A 25,657-nucleotide genomic window follows, 5' to 3' on the forward strand; every position below is an offset into this window, starting at 1 on the left:
TGTTATTGTTCCATCACTCAGTCGTATCCAACTCTTTGCAACCCCATGGACTGCAACATGCCAGGCTTCCCTGTCCGTCACCATCTCCCAGAGCTTGCTCAAACCATGTCCATTGAGTGGGTGATTAGAGGAAGAGAGATGGTCTTCAGAGCCAGACGGACGTGGGCAGCTTACCCACTCTGGCCCTCAGTTCCTTATTGGAATGAGGATTAATCGTAATTTAGGACATTTGCTAATTACAAGTTGACTTCCTCCCTTCCCTGTGGCAGGACACACAGAACAAAGACTTGATAAACAAAAGGCATGGCATAAAGGGATCAGGAAGCAGCACATCTGTATCTATAAATACAGTGCTTCTCAATGAGAAGTGTGAAGGAACACAGTAGATTCCGTCTCAGAGCCCTTGTCCTTGCCCTTCGACCTGGGAGATGGTCCTTCCAGGTATCCTTCCAGGCCTCTTCTGGGTGGATGTCAGTCCCTCAGAGGGGTCCTCTCATGACATACCCATTGCAGCCTGTGTTCTTAATCGCCACAGCCTTGATACCTGACTCCACCTGGGAGTTTTCTTAGTTAATCTGCTTGTTTTTTGTCTCCCCAACCAGCGTGGAGACTTTCCCAGGGCAGGGACTGGTCTACTGTGTCCATAGCTGCACTCCAGTGCCTGCCATGGCATAGATGCTCAATAAATTCTGTGGAATATATTAATGAAATAGAATGTCTAGACTGAGAGAAGCGCGGAACAACAGTCGCCCTTCTAGAGTTAACTAAGGAAGATTTCTCAGGGGAGATAAGTCCAGAATCCTTGAGGAGGCAACGTGAGCAAGCCGGGTGGGGCTGGCTGCTCCTGGTCCCTAGAGATGAGCTCAGAATGAGGGAAGGAAGAGGAATACTCCCCCTAAAATCCAGCTCAAAGGAACGTACTTGCAATGTGAGCAAAAACTGTTGTCAGCCAATGAAGCTCCCCAAATGCTGTCCCCACATTTCGCTCCAGTTAAGAAGTCTTTCAGAAAACTAAGATCATGGCATCTGGTCCCATCACTTCATGGCAAATAGATGGGGAAACAACGGAAACAGTGAAAGACTTTATAGGAAATCACTGCAGATGATGACTGCAGCCATGAAATTAAAAGATGCTTGCTCCTCGGAAGAAAAGCTATAACAAACCTAGACAGCATATTAAAAAGCAGAGACATTACTCCACTGGCAAAGGTTCATATAGTCAAAGCTATGGTTTTTCTAATAGTCATGTATGAATGTGAGAATTGGGATCATAAAGAAGGCTGAGCACCGTAAGAATTGATGCTTTCAAACTGTGGTGCTAGAGAAGTCTCTTGAGAGTCCCTTGGACTGCAAGGAGATCCAACCAGTCAATCCTAAAGGAAATCAGTCCTGAATATTCATCGGAAGGACTGATGCCGAACCTGAAGCTCCAGTACTTTGTCTACCTGATTCGAAGAGCCAACTCATTGGAAAAGACCCTGATGCTCTGAAAGACTGAAGGCTGGAGGAGAAGGTGTCGACAGAGGATGAGATGGTTGGATGGCATCACGGACTCTAAGGACATGAGTTTGAGCAAGCTCTGGGCGTTGGTGATGGTCAGGGAAGCCTGTCAATGGGGTCGCAAAGAGTCAGACACGCCTGAACTGAACTGAACTGAACATGGCTTGGTTGGTCGAAGCTCCCTGATGGGGTCTGCAGAAGCAATATTTTGACCCCCGGATGAAGAAAGGTTGAGAGAGAGTGAGGGTGGGTGGGGGCAATGCGAAAAAGATAGAAGAAAAACACAGGAAGCGATTGGCCGTGGGTGGCCAGGATGACAGAGTTAAGAACTGCATCCACAGACCGAGGGGGGGCAACCCCGGCAGGGCAGGCAGCTGCCGGCTCCTGCTCACAATGGCTTAACAAAGCCCGGCCCAGTCCGTGGAAGGCACAATTAGCTCATTCTCCCATTGCCCTTTTGATTACACTGTTGTTCTCAGGACTGCCATTTCTGTAATTAAGACCTTGTCCCTTACTCAGAGGTATTGAAACATGAAAGTATTTGCTGAATCTGGTTTCCCAGGGTTAAAAGCCAGACTTAGGAAATGCAAACATACATTCACTAACTAATTATCCTTTAATTAAGGCCGAATCCCTGCTTAAAACAATTAGCTCCAGGAATTGAACAGTAGGTACGACTCCACTTTTTGCTAATTGTTCTCCCCTGATCGCCAGGATATGGCCAGTCTCGGGGGAGAGCGGGAGGTTGTGGGGGGGAACAGCAGAGGATGAATCTGTCTGCCGCTTTCGGTCTGGACTGGACCGCGCTCGGCTTGCTTTGGAAACGTTAGTCAGAGGAGGTGTGGGGAAGAGCGAGGAGGATGTGGTTTGGGCAAGGGGAGCCGAGAGGCTGGCTGCCCCAGGCTTGGACGCGAGCCGTGGGAAGTCTCAGAAGCTACTGCCGGCCACACCGAGGTGGCTCGCCTGGCTGGTGCTGAGGGCGTGGGCCAAGGATTAGCTGACTGGAAAGCAATTAGATGAGGTGGGGCTGGCTGGGAAAATACCTGGAATCCCAGGGCCAGGGTTGAGACTTGCTTGGGTCCTGCCCAAGGCGGGAGAACACGTGGGCTCCGGGGCGTGGAAATGCCCCCCAGTGAGGCTGCCTGCCACTGGCCCACCCGGCCCATGCGCTTTCTTGCCTCTTGCGGATGAGAAGAAGTGGATTCTCCAGTGTGGGGAGTCCGGGAAACAGGCCGTGTTCTGGTGACTGTGTCTCCTCCACCTCGGTTGGCCTGCCCCCGCCCCACCAGGCGCCTAGGACTTCCCTAGGCCAGCCTGGTGCCATCAGATAACCTCCCCGTTTTCTAGGTAGGAGGGATGTGTGTGTAGGGTGTTACCCTTCCAGGGAATTTACTGCTCTGAAAGGAGAGGTTGGGAGAAGAAAAAAAATGTGTGCCCCAAAGGAAAAAGTGATGCTCAGTTTTGTGGGAAGGGAAGGAGATGACTAACCCCTTCAGGGGTCTCCTCAGAAAATAAATACCCACAGGCACTAAAGCTTGCAGAGAACCCCTGGAGCCTCTGCTCCAGAAGTGGAATTAGGATTTTCATCCAGGCAGATGGTCAGAGGGGCCTTCCACACTGGCCTCAAAGCGGCAGTGTCAGGATTCCGAGGGCAGACCCAGTGCCGATAAAGACTGGCGTGAATTCCAAAAGCCCCTGACGGCTCACTTTTCCCCTCCCCGAGAAGAGATCCTAGCTCATGCACAAGCTTTCCTCTCCACTCTCCAGATCAGAGGTCAGAAGACTTCTCTAAAAGGCCAGAGAGTAAATATTTTAGCTTTGCAGGCCAAGAGGCAAAGTCAAGTTTAACCACATCCCTGCTATTTGGACTGCGCTGAGCAGCAGTGCGAATCAATGAGAACGGTTTCTGTAGAAACTGCTCAGCTCTGCCTTCGTAATGGGAAAGCAGCGGAGATGATATGTAAATGACTGAGAGTGACTGTGTTCCAACAAAACCTTATTTATGGACACGGAAATTTGAATTTTATATCATTTTTATGTGTCACGGAATATTATTATTCTTTTGATTTTTTTTCCTCCCCAGCTATTTAAAAATGTCAAAACTCTTCTCAGCTTATGAACCCATAAAAAGCAGGCTGTGGGCCAGATTTGGCCAGTGGGCTTTAGTTTACAGACCCTCTGTCTAAATCTGTGGTTCTCAGCTGGGAAATTGCCCTGCAGGTAATGTTGATGCACATTCAAATTTGGAAATCGCTGTCTGGGAGGAGAATTGGCCGTTTCTCAGGCAATGCTGATGCCGAGGAGAGGACTGTGCACCAAGTAGGTCGGGGCTAGTCTGAAATCCACCCCCACCTCACAGATGACAAAACTGAGGCCCAGATGTGACTTGGCTCTCTCATGTGAACCCAGGGAGGCTGGCTGTTCCAGATGCAGAGCTGGGTGGCTTTCTGTCTCCGGTTGCCTTCAGAGGTTTCCGTTCTTGTGCATGCTGCCCGAGGCTCAATCTGAGGCGCAGGAAACGCATCTGTGTGCCCTGGAGTCCCCGAGTGGCAGGGCTCCGGTGAGTCAGTGTGAGTGGCGACAGTGTACATGAGGCAACCCCCTGCTGTCAGTCAGCTCCTCCTGACCACGCTGCCCTGCACTTTAGAGAAAGTCCCTGCCAGCTTCGGGGATCCACAGAGGGGGCCAGAGGGAAGCAAGCCTCCCCGATGAGAAGGGAAATGGAAAGAACAAGGGCTTGGACATCAGATTTACACGATTTCAGATCCCACGCTGTTTGTACTAGCTGGGGGCCTGAGGCAATACTTAATCTCTTTGAGCCTCAGTTTTTCCATCAGTAAAATGGGGAAACAGCCTCTGCCTCTGCAGGGTTGTCTTAAGGATTGGTGATGACATCTGTCAAGTGTCTGGCACACTGTACAGAACTTTTATGGTCTCTTTATAAGGCCACTCTGACATTGAGCCTTAACCACAGAGCTACTCAGCCACAGCTTGGAAAACCACGGAAAAAAGCAACACCTGAGACCGTGGCTGTGTTGATCTCTCTGGCCTTCGTTTCTGTGACATTTCACTGTTGATTTAGGGGTAAAGCTCATGTCCAGAATTTGTCCCTGGGGGAGTTTAGATGGGTGGACTTACTGACATTGTACGCTGACATCTGTGAAAATGTGCATTTTTCTGGGAGAGGTGTCAGTTTTCATGAGATCCTCAAAGGGCTCCATGTCCCCCCCCCCCACCCCGCCCCACCCCTGCCAAAAGAGAAAGTTACAGGCTGCTAATGGTGCTAAGTCACTTCAGTCGTGTCCGACTCTGTGCGACCCCATAGACGGCAGCCCACCAGGCTCCCGCATCCCTGGGATTCTCCAGGCAAGAACACTGGAGTGGGTTGCCATTTCCTTCCCCAATGCATGAAAGTGAAAAGTGAAAGTGAAGTCGCTCCTCCATCCATGGGATTTTCCAAGCAAGAGTACTGGAATGGGGTGTCATTGCCTTCTCCAGGTTACAGGACACGTATCTATAAACACAATACAGAAGAGAGCTTCAGACTTTTGAGACAGATTCCTGGATTTGGAAATCAGCTCCCTGACCCTGCTGACCTGTAGCCCTGGGCCCATCAAAGGTCAGCTAATTCAGATCTTAACTTCCTTTTCCCATGAAGGGAAACCCAGAGTGGGCAGCCAAGAACAGGCAAGGCTCTTGGGGGCCAGGTGAGCAAGGGGCGTCACAGGAGGTCCCCCTGAGAGTCAGCGTGTTTATTTCCAATTTAATAGTGGGTTGGTTTTTTTAAAGATGTTTTGAACCTGGACCATCTTTTAAAAGTCTTAATTGAGTTTGTCACAATATTGCTTCTGTTTGATGTTTTGGTTTTTCTGGCCAGGAGGCATGTGGGGATCTTAGTTCCCTGACCAGGGATCGAACCCACACTCACTGCAGTGGAAGGTAAAGTCTTAACCACTGGACCATCAGTGAAGTCCCATAGATCCTGGGGATTTTTAAGTGGCCAAAACTAAGCTCTGGTAATAAGGAATGATTGTGGTGATGCTTGGGGAGGGTCAGTGAAGAGACAGAGCGCAGGAGGGCTGTGAGGTGTGACCAGGTGGTCGCTCTTGGTCAGGGCATCGGAGCTCACGTGCCCATGGTGATTTGTGTAAATCCGTCTCACTACATGCTTAGGATCTGTGCATGTTTTTGCATGGGTGATACGTCAACCAGAAGTCCTCTCAAAAAACATGCAGCTGAGAAGATTAGAAACACAGTTTAAAATCACCACCACCCCTCTGTGGGATTTTTCTATATCATTTTGCAGTTAAGTTAGCACTGAGCTTGAAGAAAGAATAATTTATATATAAACATAAATAAGAGAGTAAGACTTTTAAATAATTCACAGGCCAGCTTTAAGCATCTTTCTTCTACACCCAAGGTGCTATCTAAGCCTGCTTACATAACTTCTGCTTTCTTTAATTATCTCGTGGGGCCCACAGGCTGTCTCCGGCCTCTTCACGGCCATGGTGGATGGACCTGGCCTATTTTGGGTGGCCTGTCTTCTGGGGCGGTGACTCTGCTTAGCGCATCCCTGATGCCAGAGCGTTGCCTGTCCCATCACCTCTCTACTTCTTCGATCTGATGGGTTTCTCTTCTCTCTCCCACTTCACAACACTCCCTCCTCCTAGGGGTTTCTTCTTATCAACCCACTAAATGCATCTGCAGGGGGGCAGGCCTTACGTTAACCCCACATTCTCCTTCAGAAGCCACCCTATTGCTCTCTTCCCTTACAGCCAGAAATTTCAAAAGAATTGTCTCCCCACATGGGGTCTCTGGGTTGCTTCCACCTCGTCCAGCCAACAATGAGGTCCCTGTCCATATCATCACATCCAGAGGCCTGCTCGGGCCTCTGTGCTGCTGTTACAAAAGCCACACAATGAGTTATAAACCAATGACGGTGACTATCTTCCAACCAAATGTTATTTATGGACAGAGAATTTTGAATTTCATGTAACTTTTATGTGTCACAAAATATTGTACTTCTTCTGATATGTTTTGTCAACCGTTAAAAAAAAAAAAAAAAAAGTGAAGACCATTCTTAGCTTGCTGGCCCCATACCGAAGTAGGCCACAGGTGGGATTTGGCCGGTGGACTAGAGGTTAGCCACCCCTGATCTCAATTCTGAACTAGGGGCAGTTTTCCCTGCAGGGGACATTTGATAGTATCTGGAGGCATTTTTGGTCCATGTGACTGGGGCAGTGCTAGAGGCATCTAGCCAGAGGGGCCAGGGTCCTGCCATGCACAGGAGGCCCCACAGAAAAGAATTGTTTGGCCCGAATGTCAGTCGTACTGTGGCTGAGAAATCCTGGTCCGAACAATCTCATCTGGCCTCAGAGCTTTCAGTACCATTGCACCCAGTGCTCTCAGATGTTCCCTCTGGCCGGGACCACTCTTTCGACCTCCAGACCCAAATGGCCAAACCTCCTCCTCCCTCTAGCTAGCCTCAGTCTTGGTAGATGGCCACCCATTTTACTCAGGCCAGAAACTCAGGAGTTCCCCTTTAGTTCAGTTCAGTCGCTCAGTCATGTCTGACTCTTTGCTACCTCATGGACTGTAGCACGCCAGGCCTCCCTGTCCATCACCAACTCCCGGAGTTTACTCAAACTCATGTCCATTCAGTCGGTGATGCCACCAACCATCTCATCCTCTGTCATCCCCTTCTCCTCCCGCCTTCAGTCTTTCCCAGCATCAGGGTCTTTTCAGATGCGTTCCCCTTAATTCCTCCCTTTTCCCCCTGTTGCTGTCTACAAATCCTGTAGCTTCAGCTGGCATCCGTGCCCCCAAATAGGCAGCTCATCTACCCTCTGTCCTGTCATGCTACCATCACCTTGGATTGGACTTCAAATAACTCCAAACTGGTCCTCTCTACCTCTTTGCCCCACTTTCCTTCATCTTAGATGAAAGGCCTCTTGGAAGGCAGGTGTGCCGCCACCAAGGACTCACAGAGGTGTTTCCAAGCCAGTGCCCCTCTTGAGTTGGGTGTGCTAGGCTGCCCAGGCCTGGGTGAGACTCCGGGCTCAGCTCCACCTGGAGAATGTCTCGCCTGGGTCCTTGCACAGGTGCAGGTACTCTCACAGATGCTAGAAGGAAAGAGAGGAACAGGATTGACTTTTTTTTAATGTCCCCCTGAAACTAGTCTCCTTTCTTGTCATGCTTCACGTAACGCACGTAGATGGATAATGTGTGGGTGAGTGTGGAGACACGCACATGTACACTGGCTCCAGATGCATGCATCGCCTTGAATTTAGTGTAGGAGCCTTCGCCGAGGCGGGGTGTTCATCATTAAGTCCTTCTCCAGAAGTTCATTTGATGGCCTCTTAGCCAGAAGCGTGGAGAAGTTGATGTCCTTTGGGATTTACTAAAGGACAGGCAACACAGCTAACACAGGTGGGCCATGAGTGAGACCCCTGACAAAGGCCTGGAAGCGTGTGGTCACAGGCAGATGCTCAGGGCAGCCGCAGCACTCACACCTGACCTGCACAGATGCGAGATGCGCATCTCCAGGCCTGGGTGCCTCCACCAGCCATTCCCCCTTGGCTCAAAGACTCAGGGGCGTCCCGACTGGCCGCCACCCCGTCAGTTCCGGGGACTGTGGGCAGCAGCTCTGGTATGGTTCTCAGCTACCACTTTGCTCCCTCTCCTCTGTCTCAGTCACCTTTCACCGGAATTGCCCCACCAGCCTTCTACCCGGGCTCATCCCCGTCTCTGTGGACTCCAGACTGATGGGACTCTCACGGGGTCACTGCCTGGAAAGTTCTTCCCTCCCCCCGGCTCCCGATCCCACTGTTTCCCCAGCTCCACATCAGAGTGTCAGTTTAGAGCTCCCCCAGGAAGCCTCTTCCGGGCTTCTTCTCCCCGCACAGATGAAGATGGTCCTTTCTGCCACCCCGCACCACCCTTAGTTCTGAGCAGAACTGAGAGCTGCTGCTGCTGAAGCCAGATACTGCTCTGAATATGTCTCATAGATTATCTCGTTTAGTGCTACTCACACCCCACCCCGACACACACACTTTCCAGATGAGGAAACCGAGACGCAGAAAAGTTATCTGTGCAACATACACAGCAGGTGACTGAGTCAGGATTAGGACCTAGGCAGTCTCGCTTTACAGGCCCAGCTGCCATCACTGTCCCACTTGTGCAAAGTCTGTCTTCTTTATTAGATTAGTAGGTCTACAGGTGAGGACAGGACTCATGTTCCTTGCTGAATGAGTGAGTGGGTGATTGAATGAATGAATGAAAGATGTTCTATCCCTTCAGACCTGTGTGTCACTGGTGGGGCTGCGTCCAGGGAATAGAGAGGCTCTTGAGTGACTTGGCCCCAGCCAGCACGTGCTTTCCTTCAAATCCAATTCACGGGTCTTCTGAGAGGGCCCACTGGACGCCAAGTTCCCATGTGAGCAAAGACTAGTCTAGACTCCAGGTAGAACTGGGCAGAACCAAATAACTGCCCCCGGGCTGTGAGTCTTGAGGCTTCTCCCTCCAGGGGGATCAGGAAAGGAGGTCAGAGAAGGCTTTGTGGGAAGGGACATCTCTCAGCCTATCTTGAGAGATCCGGTAACTGGAGCCAAGGGGAGAAAAGGCGGAGACCCAGCTGAGTCAGTGAGGAGCAAAGGCCAGAGGCAGATAAGGACCAGATGTGTTCATAGATGGCTTTGGCTGGACCAGAGATCTGTGGTGGGGAGCAGGGCGCGAGGCAGGAAGGGCCCCTGGGGAGGAAGTGGGTCAGTGGGCTGAGCTCTTGATCCCCTGCCGTCAGTTGGACCAGGTAACAATGCGTGGGTAACACAGATATGGATTCGCATGCTCACTCACCCAAAGAGATCATCTCAATTTAGAAAGACTCACCTATTATGAAAATGTATACTCTACTAAGGGTAAGGCTCGAAACCCAAGCCAACTCCCAGGTGCCCGTTAAATACTCCTTTATCTCCAACCTTGGACTTGGCAGTGAGTCCTTCTGCTGTCCCCAGGCAGCCCTGGACCCTTTCTCAGCCCAGACCTGTGTGCCCCTCCGTTTGGGTGGCTGCTGCTCTGAGTGCAGATGCTTATGCCTGGAGCACAGCCCTGTTTGTCTCAGCTTGATTGGCCCAGCCGTCCCCGTCCGATGGGTCCTCGGTTACCACCTTGCACCCAAACCCACCACAGAACCAGCCAACCTCCTTCACCCAATGGCCAGGCCCCCCCTGCCCAGCTGCTGCAGTGTGGCTTCAAACTCCATCCACCTCTACCACCCTGGGAAGACTGGCACCGCTGCCTGGAACCCAGCTTTTATTCCTTGTAGGGCAGGCCAAGATGATGGCACTGGAGAAGGACATGGTCTAAGCAAAGGCTTCTTCAGCGTTCCATGCTTGGGGACAGAGTAAGAGGCTCTTACTCCGTGTCCCAGCTCCTCAAGGTTCCCCTCTGGTTTCTGGTGCCCTCCCCCACTCAGACCCCTGCCAAGTCTGGAGTTGGGAGCAGGGGCCTCTGGTTGACTTGGGCATGTCATGAAGAACTTCTGAGAAGCTTCCTCCCAGGCTCACGACAAAGTGGCTGGGCTTGGCCTTCAGATGACCTTGTGCCCACCAGTGAGCAGGGCCGCACCCCTGGACTCTATGCACAGGGCAGCCTTTCCTCGGAAACCAGGAGGTGACCCTCTGTAGCAGTGCCCCCAGCCTGGTCCCCTCTGAGCCTGCAGAGAAGTCAGCCCTCCGTCCATTCCTGCCTCCCTACCACTTTTTTCTGATTAAGGTTTCTTTGGCTTCTTTAAAAGGGATTGTCTTGCACCCCAAGAGGCCTCCTGTCTTCCCAAAGGGCCCAACGTGTTCTGATGTGCTTACACCCTGGAGAGGGCAGGAAGGTGGTGGGTGTGAGGGGCGGACTCCCTCAGGGACATGTGTGGCTCGACAGCGGCTCGGCCACCCAGGAAAGCTCACCCACGGGAGGAAGGCCTCTTGCGCAAGCGATGCCGGGCAGGCGCTCTGAGCTGGCCCGTCGGCCCTGGCACGCGGCTGGGCCTGTTAGGAAATCCAGGAGCCGCTCTGTCTGCTTTCCAGCAGGCGCCACTTCTCTTTCCACTGCTTTGCTCAATTCACGGCCCAGCTCCAGGGCCAGGCGGGCGGGCGGGCGGGCAAGCAAGCCGGGCACCCTCTGCCACAGGCCCAGTGCCCAGGAACGCCTGCTCCTGCCTCAGCCCTGCTAGCTGTCACAGGATCCCCGGGCTGGGGCTGCAGAACTGTGATTAGGCCGGCCAGTCCGCAGGCTGTTGTGGCCATCTCGGGTGGGAGGGCAGGGTGACTCTCGGGGAAGGATTCCAGACTGTTTCCTTCTCGGTTGAGCTCCACCGCCCTTATCTCCTTTCCTGCCAGGCGGGACTCCTCACTAGTCACACAAAAGAAAACCCCACCCAAGACGCACAACCCCCACGACCCCCCTGATGGGCTTGAAGGGGGAGGGCTCGCCACTGGCTCCTTCAGGCCACCCATTTGTCAGTGTACATTGAGCTTCTGTCGTGGGCCCAGAAGGGGTTGGAGGGGCAGGTCAAAGAGACCAGAACCACCAAAAACTGGTGCCACCCTGGAGGCTGTCTGAAATCTCTTGGCCCTGTCAATAAGCTGAGATCCGTCTTTTTTTTCCCCCATGCCCTACTGCAGATCTTTTCTTCTAATTGATTTTTATTGGAGTCTAGTTGCTTTACAGCGTTGCGTTAGTTCTACAGTACAGCGCAGTGAAGCAGCTATACAAATAATGAGATCTCTCTTGGAGGAAAAACAGCCCAGTTGGGGCAGGCCGGGGGGAGGGGGAGTGCAGGCAAAGGCCAGCCACTAGGTTCAGGGGTGATTGGGATATGAGATGGGGGTCGTTGTGGGACTGAGTAGAACAAGGGGTGGGAGACATAAGAATAAGCGTATACGACACAGCCCCTCGCTCTAGCATCTTGCAGGCCTGGGTATTTACTCCCAGTTCACAGAGTATTGGGATACAGGACTGATAATTGTAAGAGAGAAGACTGAAGAACTGGGATGTCAGCTGATTCCACAGTTTACAAGGCTCAGGAGAGCTGAACGTAGAGCCCCGGCCCTGCTGCTCCTAACTCTGTCTCAGGCCCGCTGCTGAGCCTCAGAAGAACAGTCTGGCCCCAGCATATTCAGGCTTGCTGTTGGGCTGCACTTCCTGGAGGCAGGGGGCTGGCCTAGTTGACCCCTCAAGGTCTCGTTCCAGCCCAGCGGCTGGGGCCCATTCTACAGGCAAGTTGCTATGGGAACTATAACTTTGAATTTCCTGGCTCTGGGGCTGTGAAAATCACAACCTGAACCTTCCGTTGATGTGGGTTTCTCGATTAATTTCCTGTTTGATTGTTTACTTTAGAGAGCGGAAAATGCCTTTGCAGGCAGCTAGTTCCCTCCACCAAGACGCTTATCACGCCCTCCCCCCAGAGCCAGCAAGGTCAAGTCCAGGCCTCAGGTGGGAGGAGGTTGTGGTGGGGCGAGCGGCGGGGAGCTAAGGCCTGGGGCCAGGGGCCAGGGGCTCCAGGATAGCCAGCTCAAAGCAGACTGGCTGCCGGGGCTGCCCTCGCCCTCCCTGCCCTCTCCTGCCTGCGTCGGCCGGAGGGGCCCGGGCTGGTGGGTGCCAGGAGAGACCTGTGAGTTCAGAGAGAGGCTGGTCCCGTGAGGGGTATCTGCCCACTGCCCCGGGCCTCAGGCCTGGTCCCCAGCCAGCTGAAACCACCCCCTGCCCCATCTCAGAGAGCCATCAGATTCTGAGTCAGACGCAAAATGCAGTCATTCCTTCAGAGGAGCGTCCAGAGGGTGCTATAGTGGGGTGATGGCCCCAGGTGCCCCCAGTGCGTCCAGGCCTGCTCTCCTGGCCTCCTCCCCAGAGGGAGCTTGGAGAACAGCTTCATTTCCATCTGCCTCCCCTACAACCACCCTCCCCCGGGACCGCCGGCAAGGAGCAGTGGGTGGTGCTCAGTTCAGTTCAGCCACCCAGTCGCGTCCAACTCTTTGCAACCCCATGGACTGCAGCACGCCAGGCCTCCCTGTCCATCACCAACTCCCGGAGCTTGCTCAGACTCTTGTCCATCAAGTCGGTGATGCCATCCAACCATCTCATCCTCTGCTGTCCCCTTCTTCTCCCACCTTCAATCTTTCCCAGCATCAGGGTCTTTTCAGATGAGTCAGTTCTTCGCATCAGGTGGCCAAAGTATTGGAGCTTCAGCTTCAGCATCAGTTCTTACAATGAATATTCAAGACTGATTTCCTTTAGAATGGACTGGTTGGATCTCCTTGCAGTCCAAGCGACTCTCAAGAGTCTTCTCCAACACCACAGTTCAAAAGCATCAATTCTTCGGTGCTCAGTTTTCTTTATGGTCCAAATCTCACATTATACATGACCACTGGAAAAACCACGGCTTTGGCTATACAGCCCTTTGTCAGCAAAATAATGTCTGCTTTTTAATATGCTATCTAGGTGGTTCATAGCTTTTCTTCCAAGGAGCAAGCATCTTTTAATTTCATGGCTGCAGTCCTCATCTGAAGTAATTATGGAGCCCAAGAAAGTAAAGTCTTTCACTGTTTCCATTGTTTCCCTATCTAGTTGCCATGAAGTGATGGGACCGGATGCCATGATCTTAGTTTTCTGAATGTTGAGCTTTAAGCCAACTTTTTCACTCTCTTTCACTTTCATCAAGAGGCTCTTTAGTTCCTCTTTGCTTTCTGCCATAAGGGTGGTGTCATCTGCGTATCTGAGGTTTTTGATGTTTCTCCCGGCAGTCTTGATTCCAGCTTGTGCTTCAGCTGGACGCTGGTGCTCATGTTGCCATAATTCTGTCCTGTTCCAGCTCCCACCCTGGGAAGGAGTCCGCCCTGGCAGGCCAGGTGGGGCGCTGCAGCAGGCGTCCTGACTGGCAGTAAGAACCGCCTGCCACTGAGAGCGGGGCTGCTTAGACACCTTTGGGGCCTCTTCCCCACCCCCACCTGCTGAACCCCCAGAGACAGGCATGAGCACCTGGGCACCAGGGGAGGAGGAAGAACAGGCTAGAGGTGTCCTGACTGGGCAGATAGTGACTGGGGAGCAGGGGGCTCCCAGCTCCTCAGCCCTTCCCCTTGTCTGGGCCTTTAACTATAATGTGTCATCCTAATCAGGGCACTTTTGAAAGCTAAAGGAATATTACTAATCATTTGAGATAATCACTGGAACCATCCCAGGCAAACTGGGGTGTGTGGTCACCCCATCTTTGCTGACTTCTCCCCATTGGCCTTATTGATGTGGGGCCTACTCGTGGGGCGGCTGTTATGTCCTTGACTTTGGAGGCAGACTCTACCTGGATTCCAAAGCCAGTTTCCATTACTCATGCTCACCAGGACTTCATTTCACTCTCCATGCCTCAGTTCCTGCAGGTATAAAGTGAGGTTAATTACAATGTTATTTGGGTTTCCCCAGTGGCTCAGCAGTAAAGAATCCTCCTGCAATGCCGGAGACATGGGTTTGATCCCTGGATCAGGAAGATCCCCTGGAGAAGGGCATGGCAACCCCACTCCAGTATTTTTGCCTGGAGAATCCCATGGACAGAGGAGCCTGGCGGGCGGTCCATGGGCTCGCAAAGAGTCGAACATGACTGAAGCGATGAAGCACAATTACAATATTTAACTCAGATAAACTGGTATGAGGATAAAAATGGATTTTAAAACATGCACAAGCATGGAGCTTGGCATCTGAAGTAAGCGCTCCAAAAATGTAAGTCAGATTAAGGCCCTATAGATGTGATTCAGCCCCCAGAGACCCCCTCTTGAAAGGGAAAACCTCGGGGCTGCCTCTGGTGTTTTGTGCTCACCCTTCAGGAGACATCTGTGGACATCAGGGCGGTGAATACAGAAGAGGACAGACAAGGCTTCTAGAAGGGAAGGCAAGGACGTTAAAGGAGAAGCTGGGAGGTGTTGATAGCAGTGGTGGCCAACGTCCTTGTTGTTTCAAGCCCTGACGCGGGGTCCTGGGAACTCGCATCTGCAGGAACTCCGTGAACAGAACTCGCCTCCTGTCTGGGCCACCGGCCAGGGCTTGGCCCCCAAGAGGAGACTCGGGAGCCATGGCCCCATCCTCTGGCTCTGGCGTCTGCAGAAGGATTCTGTGTCTGCTCTGAGCCCCAGATTATGTTTCCATCCCCTGGGCCAGCTGCGGGATGGAGCATTCCCCCATGTGACATTTACTGTGGCCACTTTGTACGAGCTGTTTGCAAGCTCTGCAGGAAGGAGGTTAATTATTCCCTCCAGGGCGCCTCGTCCGCAGTTAGGGTGCCTGCCCGTCTTAAGTTAGGAGGGCTGACAGCCAGACCACAGGGCATAAGCTTGGACCGAAGTCCAGTTCAGAACCATGAATTTCCTTGACATCTGACCCAGAGCTGCCACACCAGGCTTCTTACTGGGCTAGTGGAAAGGGACAATTGGGGCAAATCCCGCTATCCTGGGGATGTCTGAAATGCAGGCCGTTACAGAAGGACCATAATAAGTATTGAAGGTAAACCAACACTCGTTTCCTAGTTGCCTGAACAGGCCGGGCAGTGTGAGCATTTACACACGTACCTGGATCCGCAGCCACACTAGCACCTCTTGTCCATTTCAGAGGAAAAATAGCCTTTCTCTTATTTAAGGCTCACCTATGTGCTCGACTCTCCTCTTTCCTACATGGTACCTGCTCACGTCTGCCTCCATCCAGGTCTCTCCTGCTGTACGGCCCATCGCCCTTGACTCTGAGAACAGAAACCCCCAAAGAAAAAAGAAACAGTTCGCTCTTTCTGTCTCCACTTCTTGACCTCGCTTTGCCTCTCCAGCCCCACGTTACCCAGGCTTCCTTCCCCGCATGAAGTCGTCATGGCAGAGGTCACCCGTGCTCTCCTAATCACCAAATCCAGGAGGCCCTCCCTGGTCATTGTTCATCTCACTTGACCTCTCTGAGCCTTTGACACGGTTGAGAAGTGACCTTGACTTCTCAGCCCTCCCGCAGCTTCCATTACGTCACTCTTTTCCTGCTCTGCCCAGCGCTCTGACCACCCTCTTCCTCCTTGGGGGTTCTTCCTCCTCTGCCACCCTTTCGATGTTGCTGTCTCCTGGTTTGGAGCTCTTCCCCTCATCTCTTCCTATTCCACGGCATTCCCCAGGTCAGGTCACTGCTGAGACCTTGACTCACACCCGTGGCCCGACAACCACGGGTGGCCAGTCTCCTGATACTCATCTTCCCTGATAACCCCCAAGGACCGTGGACTCAATATTTCTCACACTGAGCTCATTCCCGTTTTCCGAAATCAGCTCTTGCTGTCTTCCTAGTATCACCGGTGGCACTGCAGTCGCCTCGGTTGCTATGCCCCTTCTCCGTCTTCCGCGTTGTCCTTTTCCTCACCCTAACTTCTGCCCCCTAAACCTGGCTCCTTGCACTGCTCCTGCCTTCGCTCAAGCATCCATGTTTCTCACTGGCCTCCTTGCCTCCAGTTCTCCCATCGCCCCAGCTCCTGTCTACTCTCCACACTGCAAAGAGTGTGGTCCTACCTACCAGTTGAAAGTCTTTTCAGTGGCTCTGCAGTCCCTTAGGATAAAATCCAAACCCAGTAGTAGCATGGCATCTTGAGCCCTTTAGGATGTGGCCCAGGCCACCTTTATCATCTTATGCTGTCTCCCCCAACCCCCCCCCCCCCCCCCACCCCACCCCCCGTTATCACATATTTTAGTCTCTTGAAACACTTGTTGTTCACCACTGCACTCCATTAGGTCACTTTTTTTCCCCTTTTATGCATGTGCTGTGATGCCATGTGCTGCTGCTTACGCCACGGCCTGCTCTTCACCACCACCATTCTATCCTGTGTTCCAATCCCATATACCTAGCATGAGCTCTCTGCTTCCCCTCATTAGACTCTAAGTTACAAGTCTTATTTTTGTTACCCAGATACTGACATAGTGTTTAGTACATTGTAAGTGTTCCATAAACCTTGTCAAAGGATGGCTGGCTGGCTGGATGGTGGGCGAGAAAGTAGATGGGTAGATGGATGAAAGGATGAGTGAGTGGTTGAAAGGTTGGAGACGTGATGTGTGAGTGGATAAAAGAATGGACGACTGATTGGATGCCTTGGCAGGGGGACGGATGAATGGACCTATAGTGGCCAGTGCCGGCAAAGTATAGGTAAAATCAAGTCAGTTTTGTGCAGATACAGATGGATTATCACCAGTCAACAAAACTAAGAATGAGCTCCAACCAGCAAAGTAAGAATCAGCTACTGTGGGAGAAATTAAAGTAATTCCCCAAGAAAGAGGATGCTGACCCAGGGCTTCTAAGCACCTTCCAGTTCTCAGATTTGCTATCTGTCTGTCTGGGTTGTGTGAGCCACAGAACTACTGAGCCTCAGTGTCTCTGTCGACTAAGCAGAGATAATGATGCCTGTGGCCTTTCTGTGTTTCCGCAAGAATGTCACGGGGACGAATGGGATGGTACATTACAGAGTGGGTCAAGATCTTCAGGAAAGATACCTGTTTATGAAGATAAACACTTAATAGCAATAATAACACCTTGCATTTGAATCACGCTTTGCCCTTTTCAGAACTCTTTCACGTACTTTATCTCAACTGACTCTCAAAACAATTCTAGGCAAGTATTAGCCCCATTCTCAAGTGAGGAAACCGAAGCGCAGAATGACTAAGTGACATGCCCGTGAATAGCAGGTCTTCTGACTCCAAATCTGCTGCACGTTTTTTGATGACAGCTTTTTATGGCCAGATTATCTACTTCCCTCCCTGCCCCAAGAGACCCAGACATAATTGATGCTCTTCTTGACGATTCAAGGTCACTATCAGGAGCTGTCCTCTAGACTCAGCTGTAGATGCAAGTGCAGGTCCGCCAGAGGCACAACGTAGAGACGCCCTAATGCAACCTGAGGGTGCTCCTGAGATGCAGGTGGCCCTGGGCAGCTGCTCACCGTGGCCACCATTCTAGACCGCATGCCACTCGTCGGGGCCGTCCGTCTCCTCCAGCTCAGCCTCATTCTTGTCCCTCCCCCCATCTCTCCACTGTCAAGGCGCATCTCTATCAATGTGGCTTTCTCAGCCACTGGAGACCTGTACCTCCCACTCAGGCCTCTTCTTTTTCTCTCTCCTCTTCCCAAGACTTCCAGCCTTGCTGGGGATCCTGCCACCATCCTTCTGTAGGCCTAGCCAACCAGTCGGAGCTCTGGGTTTGTTCCCCAGCAAACCAGCCGATCACATGTGCTCTGAAGTCCCCTCTCTTTTGCCACTCTGTTGCTGCTCCCAGCCCACCCTTGAGCCAAGACGGGGCTCCTGCAGGCGGGGTCTGGCTGAGCTTTTAGTGTGGCTGCACTCAGCTCCTTGGGTCTGTTCTGTTAAGGCTGGGACTGTGCTGTGGGTGAGCTGACGTGTTCAGGGTGGGCTGGAAGTTCTGATCACCGGTGCTTGCTCTCCTCCTGCACGGGAAGACAGCCGCAGGCTCCCTCCATCCACACCCTCTTTCCTTCCCCACGGGGTAGCACCCCAGGCCTGGCTGCATCCTGGGCACGCCTTGGGCAGTGTGGCCTGCCCTGGGAACCTTCCTGCGGGACTCTGCGGGTCTCTCACCAGGCTGCCTTTCTCCCTTTGCTGTCGGGCCTCCCACAGCCTGACTCCGAGCACCTTGGCCTCTCCCCGAGGGAGGATATGATGGGTGTGCCCACAACAAGTCTCAGGCGGAGACAATAGGACAGGAATGCATTAGCTTCCGAACAAACACTGTGTGGGCTCGCACAATTGCTTTGCATTCTCTTCCAAGAAACGCGTTTCGCGGTTGGTGGGTGCGGGTGGTTTGCCTGCCCTGGCTGGCCCACACCCCTTTCTCTGCCAGAGACATTGATGAGTGGGCGCTGCCCCCCGACTCCCCGACCCCGGGCCTTCAGCCCCCTCCAATCCATACATATTTTCTTCCAGTGAGCAATAGCAAGGCAAAGGGACAGTCTTGTCCAGGCAGAGAATGGCCTACCCAGCAAAGAGTACCTACTCACTGCCCTCTGTTTTCAAGCCGTTTTTAAATTGTAGTTTAAAAAGAACATGGGTTTCCCCGGTGGCTCAGTGGTAAAGACTTCCCCCTGCCAATGTAGGTGATGCAGGTTCAATCCCTGCGTCAGAAAGATTCCCTGGAAAAGGAAATGGCAATCCCACTCCAGTATTCTTGCCGGGAGAATCCCATGGACACAGGAGGCTGGTGGGCTACAGTCCCTGGGGACGCAAAAGGGTCGGATGTGACTTAGCGAATCAACAACAAGAAGAGCATAAGACTGACCATTTCGGCCGTTTTTAAGTGTATAGCTCAGTGGCATTAAGTGCATTTACGATGTTGGGACACTACCACCATCTCCAGAACGTTTTCATCTTGCAAAACGGAAACTCTGTACGTGAGATGCTAACTCCCTCTTACCCTCCCCCAGTCCCTGGCCACCACCGTTTAACTTTCCGTCTCTATGAATGTGTTCCCGGGCCCTCATAGAAGAGAGCCCTACAATATTTGGGCTTCCCTGGTGGCTTAGCTGGTAAAGACCTGGGTTCCACCCCTGGGTTGGGAAGATCCCCTGGAGAAGGGAAAGGCTACCCACTCCAGGATTCTGGCCTGGAGAACTCCATGGACTGTGTATAGTCCATGGGGTTGCAAAGAGTCGGACACAACTGAGCGACTTGGTTATTACTATTGTACAATATTAGTCCATGACTGGCTTATTTCACTCAGTGTAATGTCTTCAAGGCTCGTCCATATCGCAGCGTGTGATAGGATTTCCTTCCTTTTTAAGGCCGAATAACACTCCCTTATATGTATGGACCACATTTTGTTTATCCATTCATGTGTCAGTGGACTCTTGGGTTGCTCCCACTTCTTGCCTATTGTGAAAAATGCTGTTGTGAACTCGGGTGGACTAGGATCTCTTTGAGTTGCCACTACTTTTTGAGACTCGTCTTGGGAGTTAAATAAAGCGTCGTCTCCCGAAGATCCCGAATAGAACACTCATCGACCACGGAGCTGGCCCCCTCAGTGTACAGCAGCGATTCATTCATCTAAAAGCCAGCTGTCCTTTGGGGCTTCCCAGGTGGCTTAGGCGTACGGAATCCACCTGTCAGTGCAGGAGACACGGGTTCGATCCCTGATCGGGGAAGATCCCACGTGCCGAGGAGCAGCTCACCCAGGCACCACGACTACTGAGCCTGTGCTCTGGAGCCGCTCCTGAAGTCTGTGCACCCTAGAGTCTGTGCGCCCTAGAGTCTGCTCCACAGCGAGAGAAGCCGCTGCAGTGAGGAGCCTGTGCACCGCAAATGTGGAGAGCCCTCTGCCCGCCGCAACTAGAGAAAAGCCTGAGCAGCAAACAAGGCCCATCACAGACATAGAGAAACAAAATTATATTAAAAAAAGAAAGAAAGACGGATTCCTGAGAAGCCATTGATCACGCAGAGGCACTGGAGCCTCAGAGGGATGCTGGGGGGATGTCCTCTCTTCAGCTCTTCGGCTCAACGGCTCTGAGGGTCCCCCTCTAAAAGCTCGAGTGAAGAGGCCGAAATAGCATCTGGGGGAAAGCAGGACGTGGTCTGCAGCACCCATTCCAGTCCTGAACCCTGCATCTCAGCAACTGCAGAGGAAAAGTGAAAGCCCCCGGGGCCTACCCCACTTCCTTGAGAAAACCCAGCAGGCCATTTGCGAGAGGGCCTATCACTCGATGTGATTCTTGGCTGAACACAGACTTTCCCAAACCACCAGTGAAAGATAAGGTTGGAGGAGAGACTCTGGGATGAGAGCTCGCCCACAGCCCTGCCCAAGCACCCCTACCCTGAGTCTGTCCCCAACCCTGGCAGCCGGGAGCCCCGGGCTCCCCAGGGAGGGAGCCTGGGTGTACAGAGGAAAGGATGTAGTCTAGTCACAGCAATGAGGGGCAGAAAGGAAGAACAGAAAGCCCTGGGCCCACTCTGCAGCTCTGAACCTGCACGCGGGAGCAGGTGGAAGGCGGCCAGGCCTCGGACCGTAGAAGGGAAGAGGAAATGCTTGCTCGTCCAGGCTAAGTGCTCAACTGGCAGGATCGTGAAGGCTCCACGAGGCTGTCCACGCAGCCAGAAGTTGGAGGACCACTTAGAGGGAGAAACAACCCCATTTCAGAGCACTCAGTACTCATCTGGCCCCAACTCTTAAGTATTTCCCTTGTTAACCTCCCATGTCCCAAAGCCCCAGAACCCCTAAGAAACTGATCTCAGGACAGAAGGTGAGCCCAGGTTCATCTCAATTCCCCATGACAGGCACACCTGAGCACCTCCTAGGTGTCAGCCAACATGCTATGCTGCACTCAGTCATGTCCAACTCTTTGCAACCGCGTGGACCATTGCCTGCCAGGCTCCTCTGTCCATGGAATTTTTCGGGCAAGAATACTGGAATGGGTTGCGGTTTCCTTCGCCAACATGCTAGGTGCATCCAAAGCAGGACCCTTTCTTCCTTCCCACAGGCTCCCAGTTCTGCCAGCTCCCCTCATCCCCAACCAGCTGCCAGCACCCACTGTGTCTCTGGGAGTTCCCATCCCCCCAGACACCCCGCTTTCCCCCTTTATGGTGATTTCTACCAGCCATTTTTATCTTAAGGGTTTTCTTCCTGCTAAGCACTATGGGAAACCTATGTGGGAACAAAGCTACTATCAGGACAAAGTCCCAGCAAACCTCAGAGAGTTCTCTTAATATTTGTTCTCATGTTCCGTACAGAGTAAATGGGGCTAGGCCCACCTTCCCCCCACCTCCACCCCCATGCGGTCCTAGACAGTCAGGACCCTCTGAGTCCTGGAACCAGCCCCGCCCACTCCCCAAGAGCAGGCTGGGTTGGATGCTGGACTTGGATGCACCTGCCACAAGGTGAGCCACCTCTGTACCTGCTTCCTGGTCTTCATTCTGGGCTCCTGGGTTTTCTAGATGAGAGAGGCCCTTCCTAGTGTGACCCTCAGTATCCCCCCAGACACTCTCACTGCAAGTGTCCCTTGGCTCCCTGTAGGGGTCTGCAGCCCTGGGAAGCAAGAAGACTCCAGAAGCAGACACCAGTGTGTGGGGCGGGGGGGGGGGGGGGGGGTGTTGGGGAGGGGGTGTAGTGGGAGACAGCTGTGTGCTGCAGAATATTCCTCTGTGCAAACGCATCATTTTTTTTTTTTAATTCAGTTTTAGCTCTGCTGGATCTTGGTTGCCCCGCGGGCTTTTCCCTAGTTGCGGGGAGCAGGGGCTATCCTTCGTTGCAGTGCAGGGGCTTCTCATTGTGGTGGCTTCTCTTGTGGTGGAACACAGGCTCTAGGGGGCGCAGGCTTCAGTAGCTGCAGCACGCGGGCTCAGAAGCTGCAGCGCGCGGGCTTAGTTGCTCCACAACATGTGGGATCTTCCCGGGCCAGGGATAGAATCTGCATCTCCTGCATTGGCAGGCAGATTCTTCACCACTGAGCCACCAGGAAAGCCCCACACATATCATCATTGAACCAGTCCCCTTGTTGGTGGCCATTCAAGCTATTTGCCAAAGTGAAACAAAAAAAAACCTTCCATCCAGCTCATGGAGCGTATGTGGGTGGGGAATGTGTAGGATAAATTCCTGGAAGTAGTATCACCGGTCAGAGGGTTCGAACACTTGTCATGTTGATAAGTATAAGTAAGTGTTAGTCGCTCAGTCGTACCCCACTCTTTGCAACCCCATGGACTACAGCCCACCAGGCTCCTCTGTCCATGAGATTTTCCAGGCAAGTATACTGGAGTGGGTGGCCATTTCCTTCTCCAGGGGATCTTCCCAACCGAGGGATCGAACCTGGGTCTCCTGCACTGCAAGCAGATTCTTTACCGACTGAGCTAGTTATCCCCAAATTGCCATCTAGAGGATACCAACTTCTGTCTCCACAAACACTATATGTTTGCAGACATATGGATTATAACTTTGTGCCGTGTCCCCTCTGGCAGGAGAAGTCTGTGGGGTGGGGGTGTCCACATCCCACTCAGTGCTGCCGTTTCAAGCGCGTGCACCAGGGTCAGCTGCCCGGGGGCCACGTCTCAAGTTAGTCCCTCCACACTTGCAGACCCTCCTGGCCAGGTGGGTTTTCCCCCTGCCACTCAAGGTACATGTGTTAACAAATGCTTCCAGTGCTTGCTGTGTGTCCACGCTGGGGAATGGACCAAATAGGCCCTGCCCTCCTGAGCCTGCCTTCTCCTGGGGGAGATGGCAGGCAAAGGAGTAGGTCATCTGTCAGGGGTGAGAGGTGCTAGGGAGCAAAGTAAGCCAGGGGGTGAGCGGCAGGGTCACTTACACGCAAGCTGATCAGGGAATCCCTGGCAGATGAGGCCGTGGCGGGGCTGAGCCCCGAGTAAAGTGAGGAAGGTCTGCAGATTGGTGGTGGCTGAGAATTCCTGGCTGCAAGAGCACAAAAGCCCAGAGTCAGCAGAACGCCAGCAGGCATGCCCACCAGTGGCCATCCGCACCTGTCACTGAGGGGCCCACATTGTTACCTTTCCAGACTGTCCCTTGCTCTCCACCAGCTCATCTTTTGAGCAGCTTGAAACCCACCTCTGCTCCTTCATCCCCAGATGATTTTCTTTTCGGCGTGTCTACTGTGGGACCCATTCTTGCCCAGTTCTGACAGATACAGTGGAAGGAGGTCTGGTCCCTGAGAATGACTCTGGTCACTGCAGCCCACACTGAGCCATCCCCGGGACTCTTTTGACATTTAGTAAACGCATCGTTAGCTCCCTGATGTGAATGCTTGTGTCCTCTGCCGGGGTTGGATGGCTGTGATATGATGGGAGAAGCGAGAAGGGAAGGTGGGTGTGCGGAGTTTGGATTCCAAGCCTGTAGTAGGAACAGTCCCAGGGTGGTGTGTCATTTCACCCTCCTTGACCACGTCGTGCCCCAGACCAGAAAGCTTGACTCCATTTCTCGGTCGGTGGGCGAGGAAGCGGACCCTAAGTGCCTTCCTCTTGTGCCCTCTCCTTACTCTCCTCCCCTTCCTTTAAAACAAAGACAATGCATAAATCACATCGACCCACATTTAGCGAAGCCCTGCTGTTGCCAGGAGCTGTGCTGGGTGTTACAGGGCAGCCAAGATGAACGTCACACTGCCCTGCCCTCAGGAAGCCGCAGTTCACCCTGGAAATGGCTTGCTCCTTGTGTGGGAGGCGGAGCGGTGTGGGAAGCCGGGGGGCTCGGGAGTGAGAAGCAGGAGTGGGCACCATGCTGGAGCAATCCACAGTCTCCAGGGAAAGTCGGAACGTGACCCGGGACTTGAAGGATGGGAAGTGTAGCGATGGAGGGTTCCAGCAGGTAGAAAAATCACTAACATGGTCTGGTGGATGGGCTGGTGAGTGTGGTGGGGTTGGGGTAGAGATATACTTAGGGGCGAGATATACTTAGGTGCTGAGGAGGAAAGCATTACCATCAGAGGGACCTTCAGAAGAAGCGGTCTGTGGGGCTCGGGGAGAAGAGGATGACAAAGTTTCTGTAAAGCTGTGCCTGGAGAGAATTTTTACTGGGGGGTTCAAGGAAAAATGGGGAAAGGGGCAGAAAACAGCAAATATTGGTGAGGATATGGAAAAATCAGAACTCTGGACCCTGCTGGAGGGCGTGTAAAACAGCACGTCCACTGTCAACAGTTTGTCAGGTCCTCAGAAAGCTGAATGTGGAATTACCATATGACCCAGCAGTTCCATTCCCATGGATGGACCCAGGAGAGATGAAAGCACATGTCCACACAAACGCTCATCCACAAGTGTTCATAGCTGCGTTGTTCACGAGAACCAAAAAGTGGAAACAGCCTAAATGTCAAGTCATCTGATGAATGGACAAACAAAATGTGGTGTAATATCATATACAGCCTACAGTGTCGTATCTTCCAATCACAAAAAGGAACGAAGAACTGACCCATGCTACATCATACTCTGAAAGCATTGTTAGTGGAAGAAATGAATCACAGAATAACACATATTATATGATTTCGCTGCATACAATATCCAGAAGAGGTAAATGTGTAGAGATGAAGGACATTAGGTGTTGTCGGGGGATGGGGGTGGGGGGAGGGCTGACAGCTAATGGCTTTGGGTTTCTTTTGGGGACCATGAAAAAGTTCTAGAGTCAGTGGCGATGGTTGGGCAACCTTGTGAATCTACTAAAAGCCACTGAATTGTATGCTTTGAAATTGTGGACTTGCTGTGACTGAGTTTTAGCTCAATTTAAATAGAGAGAGAGAGAGATGGAGAGAATGCAGCGCGGCAGGTAGAGGGGAGCCTGGATCAAGGGTGACCGGTCCCAGCGCTGAGCAGCCTGGCCGTGGCCTTGGTCAGGAAGCAATTCCAGCAGTTCCAGTCTGGAACGGTGTGCGTGGTTTTGCAGACTCCACAGTGCTGGGCCGGTGGGGAAAAGCGCTGTGATTTCTGGAAGTCCTCCCATAGCCAGGGTCCAGGCACCTTGAGCCCAGAGCTGAGCCCCTCGCACTGATTAGGAAATCTTTGCACACGAATTTCATTTTTGCTGACCAGCTGTTCACAGCCAGTGACCCCAGCATGCCTGCTACCACTTTCAAACCCATCTGCAGCTTTGCTGGGCCAGGGCCTATAGGCAGGCCTTCTGTCCTGGCCGACGTACCCATGCTCCATGACCACGGCGGTCCTCCAGCTGCTCTGGTCCCATCAGAGAAATCACTGCTTCCTGGAGCAGTGCTCCTGCTGCCCTTCGGCCTTCGTGGGCTGTCTCTCGAGCCCAGCAGCCCCAGGAGATGCTTGTTCCAGGCTGCAGGGGGCTGAGAGCAGCTCAGTGCCCCTCAGCGCTTGTTCTCTGCCCCTCTCTTCCAGCTCTTGCAATCTCAGGATGTGAAGGAAGATGCCGTCCTGTGCTGCTCAATGGAGGTAAGCGGGGTGGCTTAGACCTCTCCCACCTCAGACCCTGCGCATCCCTCTCAGCTTAACAGTTTGGGGGGCCCAAGGACCATTGGAGGGGTCCATAAGCCCGGGGCTGGTAGTGGGAGATGGCTTCCTGAATGGACCCAGGGTTCTGTCCACTGCAGCGGGAAGGATGGGGTGGTAGCCTCATTCACATTCCCTCTGCCCCCAAGACCACCTCCTCCTCAGCCCGGTGCACCTCACAA

At 52.8% G+C, this 25,657-nt stretch overlaps 1 protein-coding gene across 7 annotated transcripts in view; it reads left to right on the plus strand.

Annotated features, from left to right (window-relative positions):
• Window positions 1-25,657, plus strand: part of CTIF (cap binding complex dependent translation initiation factor) — a 326,137-nt gene that overhangs the window by 294,973 nt on the left and 5,507 nt on the right. For all 7 annotated transcript variants that reach the window (XM_060405512.1, XM_027960717.2, XM_015103729.3 and 4 more), the window contains one exon: window positions 25,365-25,418. In XM_060405512.1, the coding sequence (XP_060261495.1) occupies window positions 25,365-25,418 (54 nt within the window). The remainder of the gene's footprint in view (window positions 1-25,364; window positions 25,419-25,657) is intronic.

The sequence above is a fragment of the Ovis aries genome, chromosome 23 (assembly GCF_016772045.2).
Source record: "Ovis aries strain OAR_USU_Benz2616 breed Rambouillet chromosome 23, ARS-UI_Ramb_v3.0, whole genome shotgun sequence".
In the NCBI taxonomy this organism is placed as follows: Eukaryota; Metazoa; Chordata; class Mammalia; order Artiodactyla; family Bovidae; genus Ovis; species Ovis aries.